This window comes from Heliangelus exortis, chromosome 13, assembly GCF_036169615.1.
Source record: "Heliangelus exortis chromosome 13, bHelExo1.hap1, whole genome shotgun sequence".
Lineage (NCBI taxonomy): Eukaryota > Metazoa > Chordata > Aves > Apodiformes > Trochilidae > Heliangelus > Heliangelus exortis.
This window is the reverse complement of record NC_092434.1, coordinates 15,901,964-15,924,138: the sequence shown is the minus strand read 5'-3', so window position 1 is coordinate 15,924,138 and position 22,175 is coordinate 15,901,964. Positions and strand designations below refer to the sequence as shown.

Sequence of the window (22,175 nt, the reverse complement as noted above, 5' to 3'; positions counted from 1 at the left end):
GGAGCGTGGCGAGGCCGTGCCTGGCGGGCAGAGCGCCCTCCTCAGGGGGCTGGCGCCATCTTGGCCTCCTGCGCCTCAGGTGAAGGGACGGAAAAACGGCTTTATCCCCCCCGCCGCTGAGGAGGAGAAGGCGAGGGAGCATCCGGTGAGGGCAGCGTCTCCCACCTGCGTCGTGGGAAGTGTGCGCGTCGGGGGTGGGGAAAAGGGACCGTGGGTCTGCAGCCCTTTGCAGTCAGGGTGAGGCGAGCGGCTGCCTCAGGCGCGGCGGGCGGGCCCTCGCCTGTCTGGGGGCGGTGTCCCTTGCTGCTGGCTGCGGTTGTCGGTACAGCACCTCTAGGGCCCTGCTGGCCTGAAGGTTTGCACTCCAGGTGAGCGTGGTTTTTTACATAAAGTAACTTGAGGCAGGACCCGCTGCCAGTCCGCAAGTTTGCGCGAGGGGAAAGAAAAAAAACTTCGGCTGGCTTGGAAGCCTGCTTTGGTTTAGAAATAGTAGGGGGATTTTAAAAAGCAAAAGCACATTTGTGGAATATGTTCGTGTGGCTGTCATACCGAGGAGGCGCAGTGCACACATCGGTAATGAACCGGTCCGAAAATATTTTTGTACCATATAATTTTGCCTGGTAGTTTGCCACGTCTGTATCCAGGCGTGCTGGGACGTTGTACCAAGCAGTGACTAAGTTAAGGACCAAGACTGTGGCTTTGGTTTTGAATGTGCACACCACAGTGTTTTAAAACAGCAGTAGTGTTTAGGGTTTCTTTTCCCCAGCTGATGTTTAAAGAGTTCTCCATAACACTTCTCATGGGCTGTTTTCTCCTGCGAGTGGAGCCTCTGTCCTGTGGCCTTTCAGGGGAAAGTTTATGATGAAGAAAACAATGTGTTGGGTATGCTTAGCCTCTTCTCTAGAGATCTAAAACAAAAGGCTTGTTTTGGTTTAGTATCACTGAAATTGACTTGCTTTTAGGTCCAGTTTGCTGTAGAACTTTTTTTCTTGTAGGTATGCATTTACAAGTAATAAAATAAGTCTAAACTATTTCGCAAGCCACGCAGACTGACTGAAAGGCAAACTATGTAAGGGTCTTTTGTGGGTTCTGCCCCCTTTTAAAATACCTGTGTTCTAGCAAGCATTTATTAGCTTTCCTTGACCACAGGGGAATGAAGGGAGAGGGCAGTGGGGTATAAAAGTGGGGTATACTGGTTGCAGAGTGTACATTCAAAGCTGAAACTCAAGGGAGGTGTGTTGAATTGTAGTCATCCCTGGTTTGTTTAAAAATGTTCTTTCCCCCCGCCATTTCAAAATCAAATTATTGCTACCTCTTGTGCTAAGTGGCATGAATTAGCCTCAGCTGCCTACATACACAGCTGTCTCTGTTACTAGGTGCCTCTGGTAGTGTGCTCTCACCTGGGTGATCAGAATTGATGCCTCCAAATCTAGTAATTGCATTCAGTTCAGGGAGTTGAAGGAACGGTGCCTCTCCTGTTAGCATCGCTTCTCAGCCTCAGCCTTGTTTAAAATCAGTGGCCATCTCTTTCGTTCCTCTAGCCTCCCTTGTGCCCTGTTGACCTAGCAGAATGTGTTCAGAGTAAAGCAGAGGTTTTGCAGACTAACAAACTGTTTCATTTGAAGTTTATGCTTCTGGAATTGAAGAATAGAACCACAATTATCTGAAGGCATTGATTGATGAGGCATGGGTAAAGTGTGGTAAGATTAGAACAGAGTTATCTCGTGCAGCCTGTGTGTCATTAGGGAGCACTAATCCTGGGTCTCTAGGCATGGCATGGCATGCCAGAGGGTGATTAGTGTAGAGGCAGCATGTTAATATATTATGGTCTTGTGTTGAGAGTTGTGCAGTTGTGCAGGTGTATTAACTTGTGATATCTTAATGTTTGTTTCTGTTCTGTTTAAAAGTGTTATGGAAGTTGCATCTCTTCTACTTCATGCATTAAATTATTTATTTGTTTGTTTGTTTCCTCTTCACACCTTTTTTTTTTTTTTAATATATAATACTGACTAGTGCTCAACAAGCAGTTCCCTCTGTGTTGCACAGCAGAATAAATGAACCCTAAGCTCAACTTCCAATGCTATATGTTACATTTTCATCTTCTCTTTTGTTACCTTGGCATGTACCCTGCAATGTACATAAAAAGTCTCCAAAAAGGGAGTAAGGCAGAGAAAAATCTAGGAACGACTATGTCTTCATGTTCCAATACAGAATAGGCTTTATGTCTGTTGTAGCAAGGTGCTTGGTTCCACAGGTTTCATGGGTATACCCTGACAAAGTATTTCTCCATGATCTGCATGTATTGTGTTTGTCAGGGGCTGGAAGCTCTTCAAGGCTGTATTCATGTATAATGCCTTCACTGCTGGGCTGTGGTTTGTATCTGATGTTTACAGCCGGGTAGGGGTGGAAGTGGCATTTCCCTTCCCAGAGGGGCCACTAGCTCTTCAGATCATCTAAGCAGTCCTTACTGAATCAGGTTAGTGTTGGGGTTGTATTATGGAGAGTTGAACTCCTAATTATCTGTTGTAGATATGCTGATATATAGATGCTATTGGCAGCATGTTCCTTGTTCCACTGTGGCAGTCATCAGATATCAACTGGAGTTTTTTAGTAAGTGTAAAACACAGTCCCTTTAAGTGGTCTTTAGTCCATATTTCCTTGAAGCCTCCCTCGATGGCAGAATGTGTCCCCATTTAGAATGCTGCCATTTTTGTATTTGTCTCGCTGCCAGTCAGCTAAGCCCTGTAGTCTGCCTGAATGAATAAAGGTATTTTCTCACAGGAGATAATCTGTTCAGATCAATGCAGTGCCTTATATCCGCTGCCAGCTTTCTGCTGCTTTCTTGGATGCTAATGCCTCTATCCTTTTGCTTCTGGGGAGAATATTCCACTTGCATTGCTGCCTCTAGCTGGGATCTAGATACACTGCTCCATTGTTTACCTCCCCTTAAAAGCTGAGAGCTATGACTTTTTCTGAGGCAGTCTGTGTTTGCATTCCTTGGGTTGGCTGAGGAACAGCTAATCAAATAATTATATTTAAAATAAGATTTAATAAAAAAGCATCTTTGAAAGTAAAGGCAGGGTGTAGTCGTGCTTCTCAGAAACAAAATTAGTCAGCAGTGTACATACTGTAGAATGTTTCCCAAGTAAAGGCCAACGAGTCTTTCTTATGTTAAATTTTTTTATTGCTGTGTTGAGGTTTTGGTGGGCTTTTTTTCCTTTTTAAGTGCTCTTGTATCTTTATGGTATGTCTGTAGATTGAGTATCTCCTCCCTTTATTTCTTTTTTTCTATTCTCCTCTGCCTCCCCATGCTGGATGGGAGCTTTTAGTATAGTCTTCCTATGTAGAGCCTTGACAGGGAGCTATTCATACTTGAAGAGTCAGTTCTGTCCATGTTTAAACATTGGATAAAAATATAAATTTTTTAAAAACAATAAACTGAAGGTCCTAAACAGGTAAATCTGTTTGCATGTGTAAATAATCATTGCCCAGAAGCAAAAGAAATTCTGTACTTTTCCTCTGTCTTCAAACCAAGCACTGGACTGTGTGGGTTCTTCTGGCTTGCTCTGTATAGTCATGTCCTGTATTCAGACTCATGCATATAATCTTTCTTTAAAAGTACATCAAACATGAATTTTAAAACCAGTGAGGTTTGGGAGAGGAATTTTTGTTTGTTTGTTTGTTCTGCATTCCAGTGTGGTCATTTGGAAGCTGGTTTTGAACTTTTCTGGTCATGTGGTCAGAAACCTTCTAATTGTCAGCCCCTGGGAATCCAGGCCTGGACAGTGGCTTCTTACACTGGGTGTGGAGCCACTGCCCAGCGTTTAACCAGACTCAGCATTTCTTGCTGTTGGTGTATAATAAATGCTACATTTACAGCTTCTAATTTTCTCTAACATTGGAACTCACAGCTGCAGAATGGTGAGGCTGAGGTTTTTGCAGTGAGGTGTAAGGACACTCAAGGACAGCTGTGGGTAAGGGGAATCTCACCACAGTAAGCACCGTTAGTTTGTGTGCACCACAGAGTTCCAAGAACACCACTCTAATAACTAATGAAGTAGCTACAGCATGAAGTCCTTATGTGCTTATTATGGAATACAAGACATATTTTGTTAAAAGTCTGAGTTTGCTGTGTCTATAAATAGCTTTCTTAGCAAATGTGGAAAAGAGAAATTATATGTAACCAAGGAGTACTAGAAAATAGAGTTTAAATACCTGTTTCATAACAGTACTATTTTGGGGCTGAGATAATGGACTAGGCTGCGTACTGAGAATTAGTTTGTCTTGTGTGATATGCCTTTCATTAGAAATATATTTAGCATAGTGCTTGGCACCATGCTAGGCCTAGGATTTTTTTTCAGTTGGTGTACTGCAGACCTTGCAATTGCCTTTTGTTCCTTGATATCCTGAAGGTCCATACTAAGCAATAGAAAACATGCAGTGTTGGCTTTGCTGAAGCTGGTGATAGCATGGCAGTTGACTTCAGGAGAAGTTTGTAGTGGTTGAGAAAGATCTAGCTGAATTTTGCTGAGCGGTCAAACTTCTGGATTGGCATTTGAAAGATACTGAAGAACTTGTTGCAGCCAAGCACAAAGAAGGTAACAATTACACATAGTTAGATCTGAAAAGAAAATGAGGATGTTGCCTCACCTGCAGCAGGACCAGGGTGTTCCAGCTGACAATCTGCTAATTTAGAAGTTCACGAATGTCTTTAATGAGAACGAAGGTACCTAATTACATCATGCTCCTCTCTTGCCATTCAGTGCAGTGAAATCCATTCGGAATATACTATCCTTTGATCATGTCATATTCTGAGCTTCCAGATTGCTTCTTTCAAACACCAAAGTGTCCAGAGGTTGCCTCTGCAATGCTGTGGCAGTTTTGGAATCCCCCTCAGTTGTTTTTACAGTACAATCCAGAATTTTAAACTTATAGAAGTACTGTTGTGGAATAGAGTAGTTCTTGTCATAGTTACATCCTGAACTCAGGGTCCTTCTGCTAGGTACTTTTGGACTCTCAGCTTATGGGTTGAATGTACAGGGAATGTCCCCCAGCTTTCCAAGTCTATTAATCCTTTCTACAGGCAGCTGTGTTTCCAAGGTGTGACACTGCAGTGTCTTGGCCATCATCCTCCATTTTCTATCGTTAAGGCAGAAGGATTTATATCAATTACTAGCTAATGCAGTGTTTAATGTGTGTATCTGTGAGGCAAATTCCATTTTAGCTGGGTTGAAAGTGGTCAGAGATATCAATACTGGGGGTGCTAATGACAGGACAGCATTCAGGAGCACATTAAGGTCTCTGTTGAGCTCATCAGGCTTGATGAATCTTGTTACTGGGAGAGTCAAACACTTGTAAATAGGAGTGGGACTTTCAAGGCTTCTGGCTGCTTTGGACACACACTGCCATGGCTTGAGGAGCTTTAGCAGAGCTTTGCAAAAAAACTGTTGTGACACATGTGGTGTAACAGTGAAAACTACTTGATCTAAGAGGCTTTAGGCCTTTGTTGCAGTGTTTATACAGATAAGGGATGTTCTGACGCACTTGGCTTTCCAACTGTGCAGTGGCACTTGAAGCAGTCTGGAGTTGTTCTGCCTGTTTTGGCTTTGGAGATATCAAACATTTACTTACAAAAGGAAAAGAGAGGGCTTGGCAGGGGTGCAGACCATGCAGGCTTGTTTTGGTGAGTACAAGATGCTTGTATAGTGAGTGACGTAAGGTGAAACATCAGCCTGTGCACATTTCCAGAAGAACAGAGGAAGCAATTACTGTTTTCTAGCAATTATGCAATTTACATGCACAAAAAATACCTTAAAGGTAGTATGTTAATAGGAACATGGGGAAATGTCCTTTTATTTTATGTGATTATATTTAATCACCACATCCCTAAAAGCACACAGTAAGGTTGTAGCATTTTTCAGCTACAGTTAATATCTTTCTTTTTACTGTTCAGATGGTTCTTGGTGCCTAGGAACTGTTTTCCTCGGCAATATTGTGCTGAGTGCTGTGTAAAAGACAGGATAGAGACACAGTCTTCTGCCCCAAAAAGTCTGTGGGTCAGACAGGAGGAGGGTGAGAGGACATCACAAGAGGTGAGGGCAGGTGGATTGGGTTCAGAGGCTGGAGAAGCCTTTAGCAGTGTGAGAGACTATGGTGCCAGCATTGGCACTGCAGCACTTGCAGGGCTGAGTACAACCTCAGTTCATGTGATTTGCAATAGTGAGAGATTTTCCTCAGGTCTATAAAGGGGTTTGTGGAGGGCCAGGGAGGATGGAAAAGGAATTAATAAAAGGCTCGGATTAAACATTGATGAGATTCCGTGATCTTTTTGGGTACACAGACTCAATGTGTAGCTATCCTTAGATATATTTTTCTTGTCCCTTTTTCTTCTAATTGTAGCTGTGATTAATGTACACATCTTCCCATTCACATCTAGTGGTCGTAAGGAGCAGTTGTTCAATATGCCATTATGTAAAGGACAAGAAAGAGGATTGTTGTTTTCCTGCCAGTCTTTGTAGCAAGCCCCATTCACTGACTTCACAAATGGCTTCTTGGAGCCTTGCCTAAATGTCAGAGCCAGTATGGAAGAAAAAAGAAAGTGGTAGATGGGAAATCTGGATTAGTAAAAAACAATGGTAGTGGGTAAGGGCATGTCTGTTGAAATAATAAAAATGCAGATGAGTGACTTGAATGTGCTGCGGCAAGGAGAATTGGTACATCAGAGTTTCAAATAGTCAAAGAAAAGGGCTAGAAGAATAATGGCTTCTGCAGCACTGTTGGACAGGAATGTCAGTGGGACAGGGAGGGTTGTATTTTAATAGGTGCTTTGCCAAGAGTATTTGTACAGTAGCCAGACAGATGGCACTGCAGTTACAGTGCTGACCAGCAGGCAGTTGGGGCGCAAGAGCTCATAATAAACTTCACTAGATACATGGGGCAGAGGGAGCAGGAAGGAGTTACAATTTTCTCTACTTGTTCTTAGTAAAATATTTGGAAGTGGCAAACTGTCCAAGAAATAATCTGTTTTACCTTGTGGTTCTACAGCAGTTTCTGAGCCATTTGCATAAGGCAAACGGCAACAACACAAAAAGAGGTCAGGTAGGGCAGGAGAGGCACATACTGGGGATCCACCACCACAAAAGGAAGTCTGGGCTGCAGGAGTACAATACTGTGGTTGCATCAGAATGCAAACAAAAGTCACCTGTACAGCAGTGGAGAAGGCTGCACACCTTGAAAAGCGAGGGGGCTGCATCTGTGCAGGGTGGTGTCTTAGTAGTGGAGGGTGACTTAAAAGGACCTATTTCCCTCACCTCTTATTTTCTACAGATTCACTGGAGCAGGCACAGCATGGTGAGAACATACTTGCCCCCCCACCAGACTGCACCTTCAAGTCAGTTTTCTGTTAGTGCCATCAGACTCCACATCACAAAACCAGAAAAAGCACAGAATCATTTGAGCCTTGAAATTTTATTACCTTGTTTGCATCAACCAGTTATTCCTTTCAGCACCAATAAAAGACAAAAAATCCTCCCTGCTGTTCAAAATACCTTGTTTTTATCAGGTCTGAGATTGTGGCTTTCTTGCAGGCAAAGAAAACCAATGAAAATATTTAATTTTTTTTTTAATACATTTATAACAAAATGTCAGAAGGTGTGTGCTTACCATATAAAAACATTAGGTTCCAGAAGGATACAATACCGAAAAATCATTGAAATAAAAAAGGTTATTCTTCTTACAGGACTTCTAACTTTTAGCAATAATACAAGTCTTTAAAAGCATCAAGATTATATTTAAAACAGGATGGCATGGAAAAAAATGAGACCTTCAGTAACAATTTTACCCTCATTGTAATAGATGATAAAATTGGGAGTTTTTCAAAGTGCTTGAATTGTGTTTCTGTTGTAATCCTGTAGTGCCAGGAGGTAAAAATGCTTCATTTCTGAGTTGATGATATGTGCTGACATTGATGTGCTGCTGCATGATTCCAGGGTAGCTGAGAGACCAAACTAGGGACAGTCAGATCTGTTTAATCTGGACCACCAAACAAACACTATTAAAAAAAATAGTAAATTCCTTATTGGAATTCTAAGTTCCTTAAATCTTACTGCCTTACCCAACAAATAGGACTGAGGGGTCTAGCCAGAGAGTGCTTCTGGGACAAAGCCTTGTCATACTACTGGCACAAGATGGGTAAGCATGCTACACCAAACAGCTTTCCTGGGTTTTCTGTACAGCAGGCCACCCCTCAGATCACTTATCACCAGTGTGTGGTACAGTTAATGCTGGTTGCTTTAGAGCCCCTCTATTAAGCATCCAGATCATGATGGAATAAAACTAGTTGGCCATCACTTCAGTTACAGAAACTTTTTCACAAATAACAGAGCTGCACCCTAGGCAGTGCTACACTGTGCCTCGGTTGCTGAGCTGTGGTGCAAAGCAGGTGGATCACCTGTCCCTCAGACAGTGTACACAGATTAACTGGATCTGAATCTGCCCGAGAGCCTATGTACTGTTTGCTGTAGGTTGTATTTTTTAATTGATCTAGATAAAAAACTTTGTCAGGACCTGATATCTTTGAAACTTCTACAATTTCTTAGTTTTGTGTCCTTGTTGGTGTCTTTCGTTCACTTGTTCTAGAAGTGCTGTTGTAAATTACAAATTGAACATGAGAAACAGAAGATGTTACCTGCTTTTATAAAAACAGATGATACTTCATTGGCAGTATCCTTGCTGAGTGGCAGTGATTAAACCAAGAAAAGCATTAGGGTCCACATGTTGAAGATGCCTGAAATTCCTGTATAAAGTGGGGTAAGCGTAGTACAGAAACTTAACACAAATTTCTTATAAATACCATTGTACTAATAACCTGGGTCATACTATCCTTAAGCAAAGTGGGACTGACACCTGAAAAAGCAATCCAGGGTTTCATTTCCTGGCTGTGTCTTGCCTTCCCCCCCCCTTCCTCCTTTTTTTTTTTTTTTTTTTTTTTATAAAAAATGCATATTCTATTACATAGTCTCTGTCTAAGGCTTGTAATGATAGATGTCCTGTAGGTAGAGGCATTGTCTGAATGATTCTTTGTGAGACAGTATGTGGAACTCTGGTGGTAGTGGTGTGTACAGAATCACTTTTCTCCAGGATGTTACCCTCTGGAAAGGAAAGCCTGTTGGTTGCAATTTGCTGGTACACACACTCCCCGACTCCTGCACGCATACCAAGGCATCAGAAGGCACAGGATCAATGCAAAAAATCAAGGAGCATCTGTACAGTGGTGCCACAATGCCATACCTCCCAGCTTCATTCTCTTGCACAGTTAGATCCTTAAGACAGTTAAGTTAGTAATTACTATATATACTGATTAGTATGTGTATTGTTTAAAGAGACCGTTTTACAACTACCCATTTCTTGATCTCTGAGAAACTAAGACCATCAAAATCTAAAACAGTTTACTTCAAACCTGAAAAAATATTTCTCAAAAAGTTGACAAAAGTGCTTGTTTTTCAGTCAGCGTAAAGCCACAGAACTAATTTAAAAGTAATTTATACCATGTTAGTTTTACTGTGAATGTAACATTGTTTGGCAGTAGTTTTATGATTATATCCCACACAGTGTCAAACTCAGCTCCTGCAACCGATACTTAGTGAAGTTGATATCAAATTGTAATTTACATTGTTAGGAAAGCTATTAAAAATACTGTACCTTATATTTAATCTTACTATTGAGAAACAGCTGCTGGACAGCTCACAAATTGCTACTGTTTGGGTTTTTAAAAAAGGTTAATAAAATACAAGCAAGGTAGAAAATAGGATTAAAAGCATTGTTTCAGGTACAAGTCTTTCTGAATTGGGTGGAGAAATACGAAATCAGAAAAACACATTGCACACATGTGCACGCTCTGTATAAAGAGAAACATACAAAGTGGGAAATTGGTGGTGCACTTGGAAAGTACACTGAAGTCTCTGATGCTATAAACTTGGATTTCTAATTTTATCAAAAAGGGGAATTGAGTGTGGTTCCACTTTTGAGTCCCCATGGGGTACACTTGCATCCTGCCCCATGGTTTGGCACAGTACACTTTTAAGAGGCAGTCTCTGCTGAAGGGATGCCAGGACTGGAAAATGAGGCATAAAACATGTCAAGACCTGCTGTAGCGGGAGAGTGTGAGAAGTGGCCTACAACTACTTGGAATTAGTCAATACTGTGAGTCCAATACTTTTATGGGTTTCTATACTTTGAATATCAGGCTGATATAACTAAAAGGTGTGTGTTTGCTGTAGCTAATTAAGCGTGTACCAAAGGCTGTGCAGAAGGGGATTTCTAACTTAAATATATTTTGATTTAACTCAAGATAATGCCTAGCAGGTGTAAACTAAACTAAAACAAGAGCATCTTCAGGAGTTTGTGGCCAGCATAACTAAAACAGTTTACTTAATGGAGTAAGTAAGTATTAGATTAACTTTAATCTTTTCAACACAGGGAATCTGTAATGGAAGCAGAAATAACAGAAAAATAGAACAGGAAGTAGGCAGAAGAAACTAAGTATCTGTTAACAGGGATCTCATTGTTCTGCCAGCAACACAAGCCCTTCTGAATTTACATGCCTAAAAATATCCTGTCTTGTTATGAACCTGATTCACAGCTTTTATTTCTTTTTGTTAAAGTTACAGGGGCTGGGTAGGTCAGGGCACGGGGATAAGATGGCAGAGGGGAGCCCCACATTGAAAGAGTTGCAGTGGAAAGATCATTCAAGTTGGGTGACAAGACCCCTATTAAAGTCTGTGGATGCCTAACAAATACAGACCTAAACCAAACCTCCTGCACACGGGAAGTAGTTACCCATGGCTGAGAGTCACAGGTCAGTGCTCTAGTAGTGACCCATGCTACGCTTTCCCTTCAAGTGTACTGATTCCTTTGGAAAATTGTTAGATTATCCTGCCTTATCAATCTTGCACTGTTCTACAATTTTTCTCCCAAAATGTCACTGACACTTTTTCTATATCTAGCATGCATTTTACAAGCTATTTCCCACTTACTCTTTCTAGCTAAGGCAGAATGTTGGCTCTGGTGTTACCAGTGCTACTACAGGAATCTATTCACTCTACTTTAACATACATATCATCCCATATCATAATTCAGAACTACCCCATGTATGGGAAAGATAGAAAAGACATTATAGGGGAACTATATTTCTTTTTAAGGGAATAAGTTGCGCTTAGAAAGCTAAAGGCCCAATTCTGGAGTCATTATTCAGAAAAAAATATTTCACCATTTCAAAAGGAACACAGTTGGAATAAAGGTAGACTGTGTTTTTACATCTTAATTCCAAGTATTTACTGCTCCTTAAATCAGACAGGAAGCTCCTGGTCCGCAAACTGAAAAGTTTTTGTTTGTTTGAAGCTCAGTCCTTAGTGAGAGGTTTGCCAGTCCCAGAATGCCTTCCCTTGGCTGGTATCTGATTTTTTAACTCACTTCCATTCCGATATTCCCCATGGTACCTTACTAGTTTATCTCAGAGTGGCATGCAGTGCGGGCGCATGCTACTGATGCAAGCACGCTACTACAATTTTAACAGGCTAAAAAAAGAAAAAAAAGCTTTAGCTTCTTAGTTATACAAAGAAATGATGCAAAAAACCATTGAGCAGCACTAATTCACAGACTAATTACAAACTAAATTGTGCTATATATTAGTATAAAAACATGTTTTAGTAAGAATGGCACTGGTTCAGAAGGAATTAGGACTTCCATCTTGGTTCCGTTCGGTCCACAGTGAAAACATTGTAGTACAGGCCTGCCTTGTTGACTGAGCAACTACTGACAGTGGCTTCTGGCCACAACCTTTCCGTTTCTTTTTCTATCCACCATCACTGGTACATTCTGGGAGTAGCCCGGGTCAGGTCTGTTCATCTTTCCTAACGTGGCACCAGAACAGCTTGTTCTTATCCTCTGATATTTTCTTAATATCATTAACATTTTCCGTTATATCAATAACATTCTAATTTCTCAAAGCTGATCTGTTTTAAGGGTCATCTTCTCCTGTAGACACCATGAGACGCATTGCTACTGGTAGGTGGTCTGTTAGGCCTGCTAACTGGGTAATAAAGCTGAACTCTTCCACTTCCTGCAGACAGAAAACAAAAATAAGACAGAAGGATTGGAAAACTGAACTGTGATACCACACACTAGGACGTAGCTTTTATGCTTTTTATGAGGTATCATGCACTAAGCTATGGCTGAACTGTTCTTTTGCCTGCTCTTCTCTACCAGCTGTGATGGGGTTTATGATAAGTAAGTACAGGAAGCAGACACTGCACCTAAGTTCTCATCCAGGCTGGCCTGTGTCAACCTCTGTCTGTAATTTGTAACATAGGTAGGTTTTCATGGCCTAATGAAATAATATCCAGACACTTGAAAAGATTAAGAAGTATTCAGGCTGGTGGCATGGAAAGTATCAGGCAAAATACTTAGTCTGGCAAAAGAGTAAGGAATGAAAACAAGCTTGGTTGGTTGTTTGCATATCTACAGCTATGCTGCCAGAATCCCTAAACTCATCTTAAATTTGTTTAAGATGGTTTCAGACTGGGTACTTGATGCAGAAGTAGAAAACAGCAAAAGAGCAGGTTCTCCTGGGAGCATGAATTTAAACCCAAGGAGAAAAGACTGCAGTGCCATCCAGACAAGTTATTTTAGTTGTGGCTTTTTTTCTCAACTCTGAAACTCACCACTTTCCACTCTAGGTAGAGACCTTCTTCAGTATAGAGCATATAGTCAATCCTCCTCCCATTTCCTTTCAGTGATGCCTTCCTCCCCTTTTGACTGGAACCATGGTTCTTGCTGGTGGGATACACTAAGTATCCTTTCCTTCCTTCTTCGCTTTCCAGCACCCTGTTTCATTGAAAAACAAAACAAGTGCTTTAAGTGTTTGCCCTGTCACTTCATGCATTCCACTAGATTCTCTCCAAAACCCTGGTAATGGTAATGCCAGTCCAAAAGGACTGTTAAACCTGTGAAGCACGTCCTCTTCTAAATGTGTTTGCCAGTATTAGGCTGTAGTAGCTGCTGACAGTGCTCTTAAAGCCTCATGGCAGATTTGGCATCACTGGTGGACTTGTCCAGTAACCAACAAGTGGTTTGCACGTAACTGTGCTGAGGGGATCAGGCTGTGGTTTTGCTGTCTGGTGCAAAACACAAACTGTTTTCAAAACCACCTCCCTGAAAATCATTTTACTTTACTTACCTGCCAAAACCTGAGCTCAAGGTTCTGTAGCTTCCCTTGTAAGAGTTGATTACGCCATTAAACTACATCATAACTGTCACAGGGGAAACACTGAGCCATGAACTTGGGTCCTAGCAGGTACAAAGCCTCTAATTTCACCTTGGAAAAAAATAAGATATTTTTGTTCACCCAGTTTTTAAGACTTAACTTTAGATAGGTTTTATGGAATTGGTTTTAGGTATTTTTTAAATGCATGCATGTGAGTAGAGAATGAAGATAAAGCGAGACAAACACCAGACTTGTGATGTGTTTTGATGTTTGAGATTCAACGGGTTTCTTTGTAAAATTTTATCTCATTGGAAAGATAAGAACTGTAGCAGAGAGGACACAGCACTTGCTGCAGTTGATTAGATCTAAGTAGTGTTGTAATCTCTTAAATTTGGGTCAGTTGATAATACAAGAAATACTCTGTGCCTTAAAAATATAACAATGACAAAATTCTGGTGATATAGTTATTTAATCAGAAGTTCTCTTAATGCCCTTTCGACTTAGTGAGGTATTGAAGATTCTCAGAGTTTATTGTAACCAATTTATGAGATGAGCTTCCTTTTATGTATTACCCAGTTTTAGACTATTGTCTGATAATCCACATTAAATTAGCTTACTGTCTGCACCCCATTTGCAAGCTGGTTCTGCAAAGAGTTACTGCAAATTATTCACTTCCTGAATTTTTTTTTCTATGTTCAAGAAAGCAAGCTCTTTGATGGAACTGACCTCTTTCAAAAAAGTGTTTATATTTGGCAAAGCTAATTAAATAATGAAGTCGAAGAAACTGCTTAATAGCACTGCAGTACTACTGCAAAAAACTCACCCTGATTTGCATTTATTTAAAAGAGGCATTTGTTTTAGCTTCAGTTACATCTTTTAAAAAGTGTGAGAGCACTGGGTATTCACTGAACCTGCACTCAAATGCTCATGGAATGGAAATGTTGATTTCAAATACATGGGAAAAACTACTTGTAAATATGCATGCATCTACTTCTGACTAAAACTTGAACACTTTCTAAGCATGGATTTGCTGTTTGTCTCTGCAGGAAATAGACACAAATACTAGACAGTTGGTGATGTCACACTAACAGTTAAATGCTAATATGAACATAAAAAATTATGACCATGTTGCACAACTAAACCTTAATTTTGTCAGACTTTCTTAATTCAGAGGACATAAAGAAAAAGAGGATAAAAAGTACTTGCAACTTTATTTTTTCCTTGAAAGATTTGCAATCCTAAAAAACTCAGATGTATTTTAAGTGTGAAAATTCTGTCATGCAACACTCTGGCTGATGGCTTGTTTGCAGTGCTGACTGGAGCTGCAGTGAACAAAGGACCAGGAAGAGCAGTGTATGTAAGGCATGTATGTCATAAAGGAAAACTTCATCATAAAGCTTGAGGGACCATCTCACACTTAGGCAAGAAGCATCCAAGTAAAGACACTTCTTAGTGGTGGTACAGCCTGTTGCCCAGAATTGTGAACCAGTGTCCAGCAGTGGACACTGGGAAAACTGGCATTGAAATCTTGTTTCTTAGCTGTGCTCTAATGTGCTCTTCTGTGCCAGACTCTGTTCAGGCTTTAGAGATGAAAATGGGCTCCCAGTGCTTTGCTTGAAGGTCACAATCATCTTTTTGAGATTGTGTGTGCATTTCATGAAGCCTTGTGTGGCTTCCAGCACTGCAGCAAGGCCCAGATTGTTACATGTAGCTTATTAATTGCTCTCTAGTTATAAATTACTTGCTCCTTATTTGTACCAAGTATGTTCTTCTAGCCTGATGTTTTACATATGCTGTACTTCCCATTAAAGAGATAGTTAAGAACTAGTTGTTCTGCTGCTTTTGTGGCCTAATTTAATGTGAACTACTTAATTTTATTTATAAACTAGAGGAGAGTGCTGATGAAGAAGTAATTCCCTGGATAGTTTATATTGCCAATTTAAATGTCTGTTTTGAATGTCTGTAAAGCTTGATCAAGGTTTATTACTGAAGAAATTGAGACTGGATCAAGTTTAGGCTGTACCCTATTTTGCTGTGTATATGAATGATACTTGTTAGCTGGAAAGTACTCCACAGCTTATGTGCTATTTGACATTTAAAAGTCTTTACAGCCCTGATTCCATTAATGGCTTTAAATTCTACTGAATTTACTGCCATTTTTTTACATTTACCAGTCCCTTGCAGAGATGGGAGGACAGGCTCTCTTGGTCTCTCCTGGAAGTGATGGTTTCTGTGGTATATATGGGTGTCTACATAATGGACTCTGTAAGTGTCCATGAGCCTATTGGAAATTCCACTCCAATAGAGGTGGTTTTCATCAGGGTAAGAGAATTACAATGTACTGCAGAAAACTGAAAACCATATTCAGTAGAACCTAAAAACTCTTCCATATATTCTGTAACCAACGCTTTTGAGTTTTTTTCAGTTGTCCCATACTGAGTTGCTGTACATACACACTGGTAGTGCAAGTAATGTTCTTTTAAGTCTTTATTATTCATTTGATGACTCCTTATCAGTCACATTTTTGGCAGTAGAAATCAATTGCTAAAAACAAGTAATTTTTCAGGGAATAAAAGAAAATACCTCAAAATTAATTCGGTGACAGATTGTCTCAAAAGGCTGCCTGGAAACAGAGGGGTTATTTTGTTGTTCAGTTTTTGTGGGGTTTTTTTGTTGTTGTGAGCTTTGTTTGTTTGTTTTAAATTAATTTTTTTAATGCACTCTAAGCCAGTTCCTGGCATCATAAAATAGAATGTAACACTAACATACAGATTTGAATCTACAAACTCGATTGTCAGGCCAAATAACCTTATTTTTGCTTTCCAAGAATCCCTTGGTTTAAAAACTGATCTAGAGAAGACTCCAGGGGTAGCCTCAGCTTATACATGCAATTAATTGTCCATCTATACTATGCAATGTACTAAAATGCCAAAACTGTGTCTATATGATATACCCTCTCCATTATGTGTGATGTGTGTTAACTGAAGCACCTGCTCAGACTTAATAATTGAGTAACCTTTACTTCTTTAGTATATTTTTGTAATGAGCAACTAAAACATCTTTTAGAGATGGGCTATGGTGATGATTTATTCATTAAACTAGCCTTTGAGGTAGAGAAGGCACAAACAGGGATTATCACCTTCATTTAGTGCTGCTTGAAAAAGTACAAAGCTTATTAATTTCTTTCCAGTAGCATATTATTTAACCAACAGTACAAGTATTCAATAAATTCATCTTAACATTGCTGCAAGTTTTTTTTGTATTTCTCCTAAGGCCACTAGCTCAAACTAAACATACCTGTTTAGTTATCAAAATCCTTAAAAGTAATGGTGCACTAGCATCACTGGTAGATGTTAAGTCATATTCCTAGTTATGTCTGATGTGCTCTTCAATTCTTTACATTTGTGAGTTTGTTTTTCAGGTGTATTAAATTCTGCAAGCTTTCTATCATGCATAAGTAGTTCTTAGTTTGAGGGCGGTGTCTTAAACTTTATGGGCTTTTTATTTGAAGAATAAAATTTCCTCTTGTCTGTCCTTCTGTGGTCATGGCCTTGTCTGCCTGCAGAAGGACTTGCAGACAATCTGCCCACATCTCTTTTTGGTAGTGCTCTGAGGTTCTTGTCCTATGGGCCTGTCCCACTAGGACAACTGTAGATACAAAAAAAACAACTGACTGCAGTGGTTTTCATCTTTTTACTCACTGAATCCAATTATTAGACTTAAAAGAAGCACCCACTTCTCCTTCCTTTTTTTTTCTTCCACAAGTATCCCTGAGCAGAAAAAAATGTTTGGGGTGTTTGGTTTTGTTTTTTTTTTATAGTCTATAAAACACCCTTCAATTTGTGACATGTTAAATAAACAGCAAGCAGTGAACTGGCTTTTTAAGGAATTGTGTAAAGCAAGTGGGAGGATTAGGAGCTGCATACTTCTGTAGGTTATCTGGAGTGCACACTTCATCATCATATAATCCTTCAGGATCCAACAAAGTACCTGTGAACAGAAAGGGAGAAGTGACTGTTGCAGAATACCTCCTGTGACTTGCCTCTCTGGAATTGATCGTGGAGCTCCACGAAATATCTACAAATTCATAGTGTTGTTGAGTTGCTGCTACATCTTCACTTGCAGTATTTATAGAATAGCAAATGGAACATTCTCATCAAAAGCTGCAGACTTTCACTGCATGCAGAAAATACAGAAACAATAATTTGCCTTCCCCCGCCACCCCAGGTAATCTAGGGATTATTTTAAAAATACAGTAGGTGTGGGAAGGCATTCAAGTAGCTTGATGGATAAGTTTTAGAATGTGTACTGAAGTCTGAGATCTCTGGATCTTAATTATACTTGAACAAGACACTGTTAAGTTTATAAAACTCTACCACAGTCTTACTGCCTGTTAGCCTAAAATCCTACTGCTTACAGCTGTCATGGGATTGACAGAAGATGTTCATACAGTGGTAGCCAGCAAAGATCTTACCAATTGCCCATGGTTTATCCTCCCCAGGACCAATTCGACATGGGTCTTTGTAGTGTGTAAACAGAGAATGCTGTTGTTCCAACTTATCCTCTGCAGAGAAAGAACAAGACCCAAGAAAAGATACATCAGTTACATGTTGTAAACCTGTGGACAAGTGTGTGTTCTTCCAGAACAGAAATGGGAAGTCCTCCTTCCTTCTCAGGATACACAAATATAGGGTGGATTGGAACTAGTTCAGTAGTACCTTTACTGAACAGCAGTATCTTGTCTTGATTACAGTTTACAACAAATGGTTGCTAATAACAATGCTTTATTACATTCTTCCTCTGAAAGCCATTTTTGGTAGTTCCTAGCTGCAAAGTGAGGATTTTCCAACATATCTCCTTAGGCTGGCATTGACATAGATCACACAATGGAGAGTTGGGCTGACTTCAGAGTGGCAATGTAAGTGGCTGTTTGTGGGTACATATATACATCTCAGTAAGTATGAAGAAAAAAAAGCTTGTGCTTTCCATGCACTGGAAGAGTTCACTGAATGTTTTCTGAGCTATAATAGGTAAGAGAAAGGACAGGCAGCTGAAAATGTGCTTGGGGTATGATCTACAGCATTAAAAGCATTCTAACATGACTAGTTACATATGTGTCTTATTAGGTAAACACTGAGTATAGAGAAGCTCCTTCCTTCCTTTCCTACACCTCTCCTCCCTCCCATCTATACAGAAGACTCTTTTACAGCTCACTTGCTTCTAACTCATTTTTCTCTGCATATGGCTGTTACTATTCTAGAGTTGTTTCCACAACTTTACTAAAACATCTTCCATCACAATGCATGATAATATGGAACATTATTTTTTATTATTGCTGCTGCTTTCTTTATCAACCTCAGCTACCTGCTGAGATGTATTGGATTAAATCAGCTTTTAGCCCACAGATTCTTGTCTGTGTTGCTGAATCCCTTGGGATGCTGCAGCCTAAGGTCACCAAAACACTAGCACAGATTAAATTCCTCTGACAAGCCCCTATCACTGAACCTGCCTTATACTCTTTGTATCTCAATACTTAGCTTAGGCTCAGCCCTCAGCTTTTTAGGACACTGAGTACTGATAAATCATTTCTCAGCTCCCACACCAGTCCTCTGCCACCACATGTACCCAGCAAGGAGCTCTGTTGGATGCCTGAGCTGTACTGGGCAGGAATACAGAGGATACACAAACTGCTCTGCATAATATTTCTATTTGGAAAACACTACCATCTCTACAAACTCACCACCCTCTACTTAGGGGTTGGTTCAGTTCTTCTTTTAGTATCCTCAGCAACCAAGTATAGAAAAAAACCTAAAAATTTTTAAAATAAAAAAAACATAAGTACTCAGCATTGGTACTTTTTTCCAAGAATGATTTAGCAATATTTACTTCTCTCTGCAGCATTAATCTGCTGTGTCTGTGCTTTGGCACTTTCAATTTATTTTTTAACTGGATCAGTTTACCACTGACTCTCTTCAAAAATCCTGTAACATACATGTCTTTCATTAGACAATAATTGTGTACTTAATTCAGGTGAAGCTAACGCACTGTATCTGTCCCAATCAGACCACAAGTCACAAATTATTGCCCTTTATGCCTTAAATTAACCATCATGCTTACTTAACTCATCAGAGATCATAAGCATGAGTTTCTCTCCTTGGCTCATCTCAAGGATAGTATCTGTTTTAAAAGATTCTATACCAATGAAGTAATTCCTTGCAAAAGCCAGTCACAGCTTAGTATACTGGTATAATCTACAAGAATCAAGAACTTCCCAATTCCTTTTTTTGCAATAAGTAGACACCAGGAAAAGGAAAAGCTTAACTCACCAGAGGAGCAGTTATCAAAGTTGAGATCTCCACAGATTACATCAAAAGCCACCAGCTCCTCTGGATTGGCTGTACTGGAGGAGGAGGTAGATTTTCTGAATTCAGACAGCCAATCTTGAAGCATATCCAGTTGCTCACATCGAACAGTAGTATCTCCTGAAGCAAGCAAACAAGCATTTAAATAATTAAAACAAGAAATAAAAACTCCTTTTAGGATGTTACTCTGCCACATACTAGCTGTTAATCTGCTGCTAGACATCCTAAGAAAAAGGGTGCAAGATAAATAATGGTGGGGCTAATAGAATACTCAGTATGTGGTGCTTAACCTATTACGAACCTTATTAGGAATCACACTTTTTCATTATTTAAATATCTTGTTCTGGAATCATTTGTAATAGGATTGATCTGAAGAAATAAGAAGACAAAGCATCTGTGCTGCAGTCAACCAGCCAAAATGACAATGTTTTTAGCAACAGCAGGAGGATGATCTGATACACTACATTTATAATCAGGAGTTCAGAGTTGAAATTCTACTTGAAACAAAACTAAACAGCATCTTCTGGGCTAAACCACTTGATTTACTTTGCTTTGCTTAATGTACTTTAAAATTGATTTACTTTATTTACTTTGCTTTCTAAATACACTGGAAGTATTTTTTTTCATATATTTAAAAGTATGTGTAGTTACAGCTTTAGGTGGGCATTATTTCAGAAATAAAAAAACATCCTTCTCACTAGTTTCAGGGAAGTTATACTAAGCAATACATGCAGAGGACATGCCTCTGCTTTATAGGAGTGAGATGAAAAGTTTGAGATTGATCAATTGCCAAGTATTTCTTGTTTGTGAAACGGTCTGACGTTAACCAGCCCTTTAATTGTAGCAACTAAATACACTTAATTTCAACCACATTAGATGCCATTAAGACTAAGAAAAAATTAACTACTGGTTCTCTTAAAATGATCACAGCAAAAGCTTGATATACAGTAAGTAAGAAATGAAGAGACCTATTCTAGAAATAATTGTTCACTATACTGTCTTTTCCTTTTCTTTGTATTTTCACTGTATCTGTAGTTAACAGTTATAATTTGTTTCACCCTTGATATGCCAATTCAGAACATTACAAACCTACAGTTTATAGTTACTTGCATCTCAAGTTCACACAGTACCCTAATTACAGAGCTTGACACAAATCCAGACCAACGTGTTCTTGGGAAAACCCCTTGCTGCAGCAGACATAGCTAGGCAAAAGCACAAGAAATAGGTCACATGGAATAAATACAGCCTCAAGCAGGTGACACTGGCCACAAAAGGTGTGCGTGACTAACATACACATTCTGCTTAACTGAAGAGACAGACAAAATTACAGATTCACAGAAAGCATGAGCTTCAAAGGGAGCTCTGGAGATCATCTAGTCCAACCCCCCTGGTTCAAGCAGAGTCACCTACAGCAGGTTGCTCAGGCCTGTGTCTGATTAGGCTCTGAGAATCTCCGTGGCTGGAGCCTCCATAACATCTTTTTAATTTGTCCAGTTCTTAGTCACCCTTTTGATTAAAAAAGTTTTCCTGGGTTTAGATGTCATTTTTTGCATTTCACTTTGTCCCACTGCATTTTGTCCTGTCACTGGGCTGTACTGAGCATCTGCCTCCCATCATCCTTACACCCTCCCATCAGGTATTAACACACTTTGATAAGAACCTTCCTGAGACGACTTCTTCTGAAGCTGAACAGCCACAGCTTTATCATTCCTGGTAAAACTTATTCATTTTGCAGCATATAACTCTTTCTATCCAATTTCATCTCTGGCCAGTACTTCTTTCTGGCCTGCCTTTATTTTCTCTTAACTTTTAAGCATGGTACTTACTGATAAGAATGCAGGAACATATTGCTCCCCACAAAGTCCCCATTCTGTTAACTGCTTCACTGTCTAGGGCTGCCCTTTACATCCCTATCTGTCTAAAGTTTGATTTTGGCTTTGTTTTTTTCTTCATTTTCTATGAGTTACTCATTTATCACAGCTTCACTAGGCTGAGTGTAAAATAATGCATCCATTACCATATGGGCATAAAATTCAGGCAGCAACCTGTAATAGACCAATGTGAAGAATGTAGCAAACCCACTTAACAGAAACACACTAAGGTAACATTCTCCTCAGCACAAAACTCTTGAGGAAAACAAAGGATACCGGCAAAAACATTCTAGGAGGATATTGTCAGAGCTGTCCTGTAACATGAATTAACAAGAATTGCTATTTATGCTAAAAAGCATTAACTATACAGTGACATACATCTCCCTTAGTAAGAATGCTGAGCTTTTATAGAAGCACTGTACACCAGGTAACCTTTGGGCTCTACAGAAGAATAGTACCCTTGGAACTCTAGGAGCAGATGACTTCCATTTATTGTTTTTTTAAAGTACAGAACTTGTCAGTCTGGGAGCTCTGATTATCCCCACTAGAGGTCATAGAAGTAATTGCACTTCTGTGCACATGGAGTGTGTGCAATGAACTGAGCTACATTTCCATGACAAAAAATTAGATCCTTTAACATGACTTCAATATAACTGTTTTCTGAGATTTATATACAAGTAA

General features: G+C 39.8%; 1 protein-coding gene and 1 long non-coding RNA gene across 2 annotated transcripts in view; one reads left to right on the top strand and one right to left on the bottom strand.

Moving 5' to 3' along the window:
* The window catches only part of LOC139802140 (uncharacterized), an 84,678-nt gene continuing 62,503 nt past the window's right edge, over positions 1 to 22,175 (top strand). The window contains exon 1 of the long non-coding RNA XR_011728527.1: positions 1 to 145. This is a non-coding gene — a long non-coding RNA (uncharacterized lncRNA). The remainder of the gene's footprint in view (positions 146 to 22,175) is intronic.
* SMPD3 (sphingomyelin phosphodiesterase 3) overlaps positions 10,887 to 22,175 on the bottom strand; it is a 93,169-nt gene continuing 81,880 nt past the window's right edge. The window contains exons 4-8 of the mRNA XM_071756987.1: positions 19,588 to 19,743; positions 17,736 to 17,825; positions 17,188 to 17,251; positions 12,720 to 12,882; positions 10,887 to 12,118 (exon numbers count right to left, since the gene is read on the bottom strand). Of these exons, the coding sequence (XP_071613088.1) occupies positions 12,017 to 12,118; positions 12,720 to 12,882; positions 17,188 to 17,251; positions 17,736 to 17,825; positions 19,588 to 19,743 (575 nt within the window). The 3' untranslated portion in view covers positions 10,887 to 12,016. The remainder of the gene's footprint in view (positions 12,119 to 12,719; positions 12,883 to 17,187; positions 17,252 to 17,735; positions 17,826 to 19,587; positions 19,744 to 22,175) is intronic.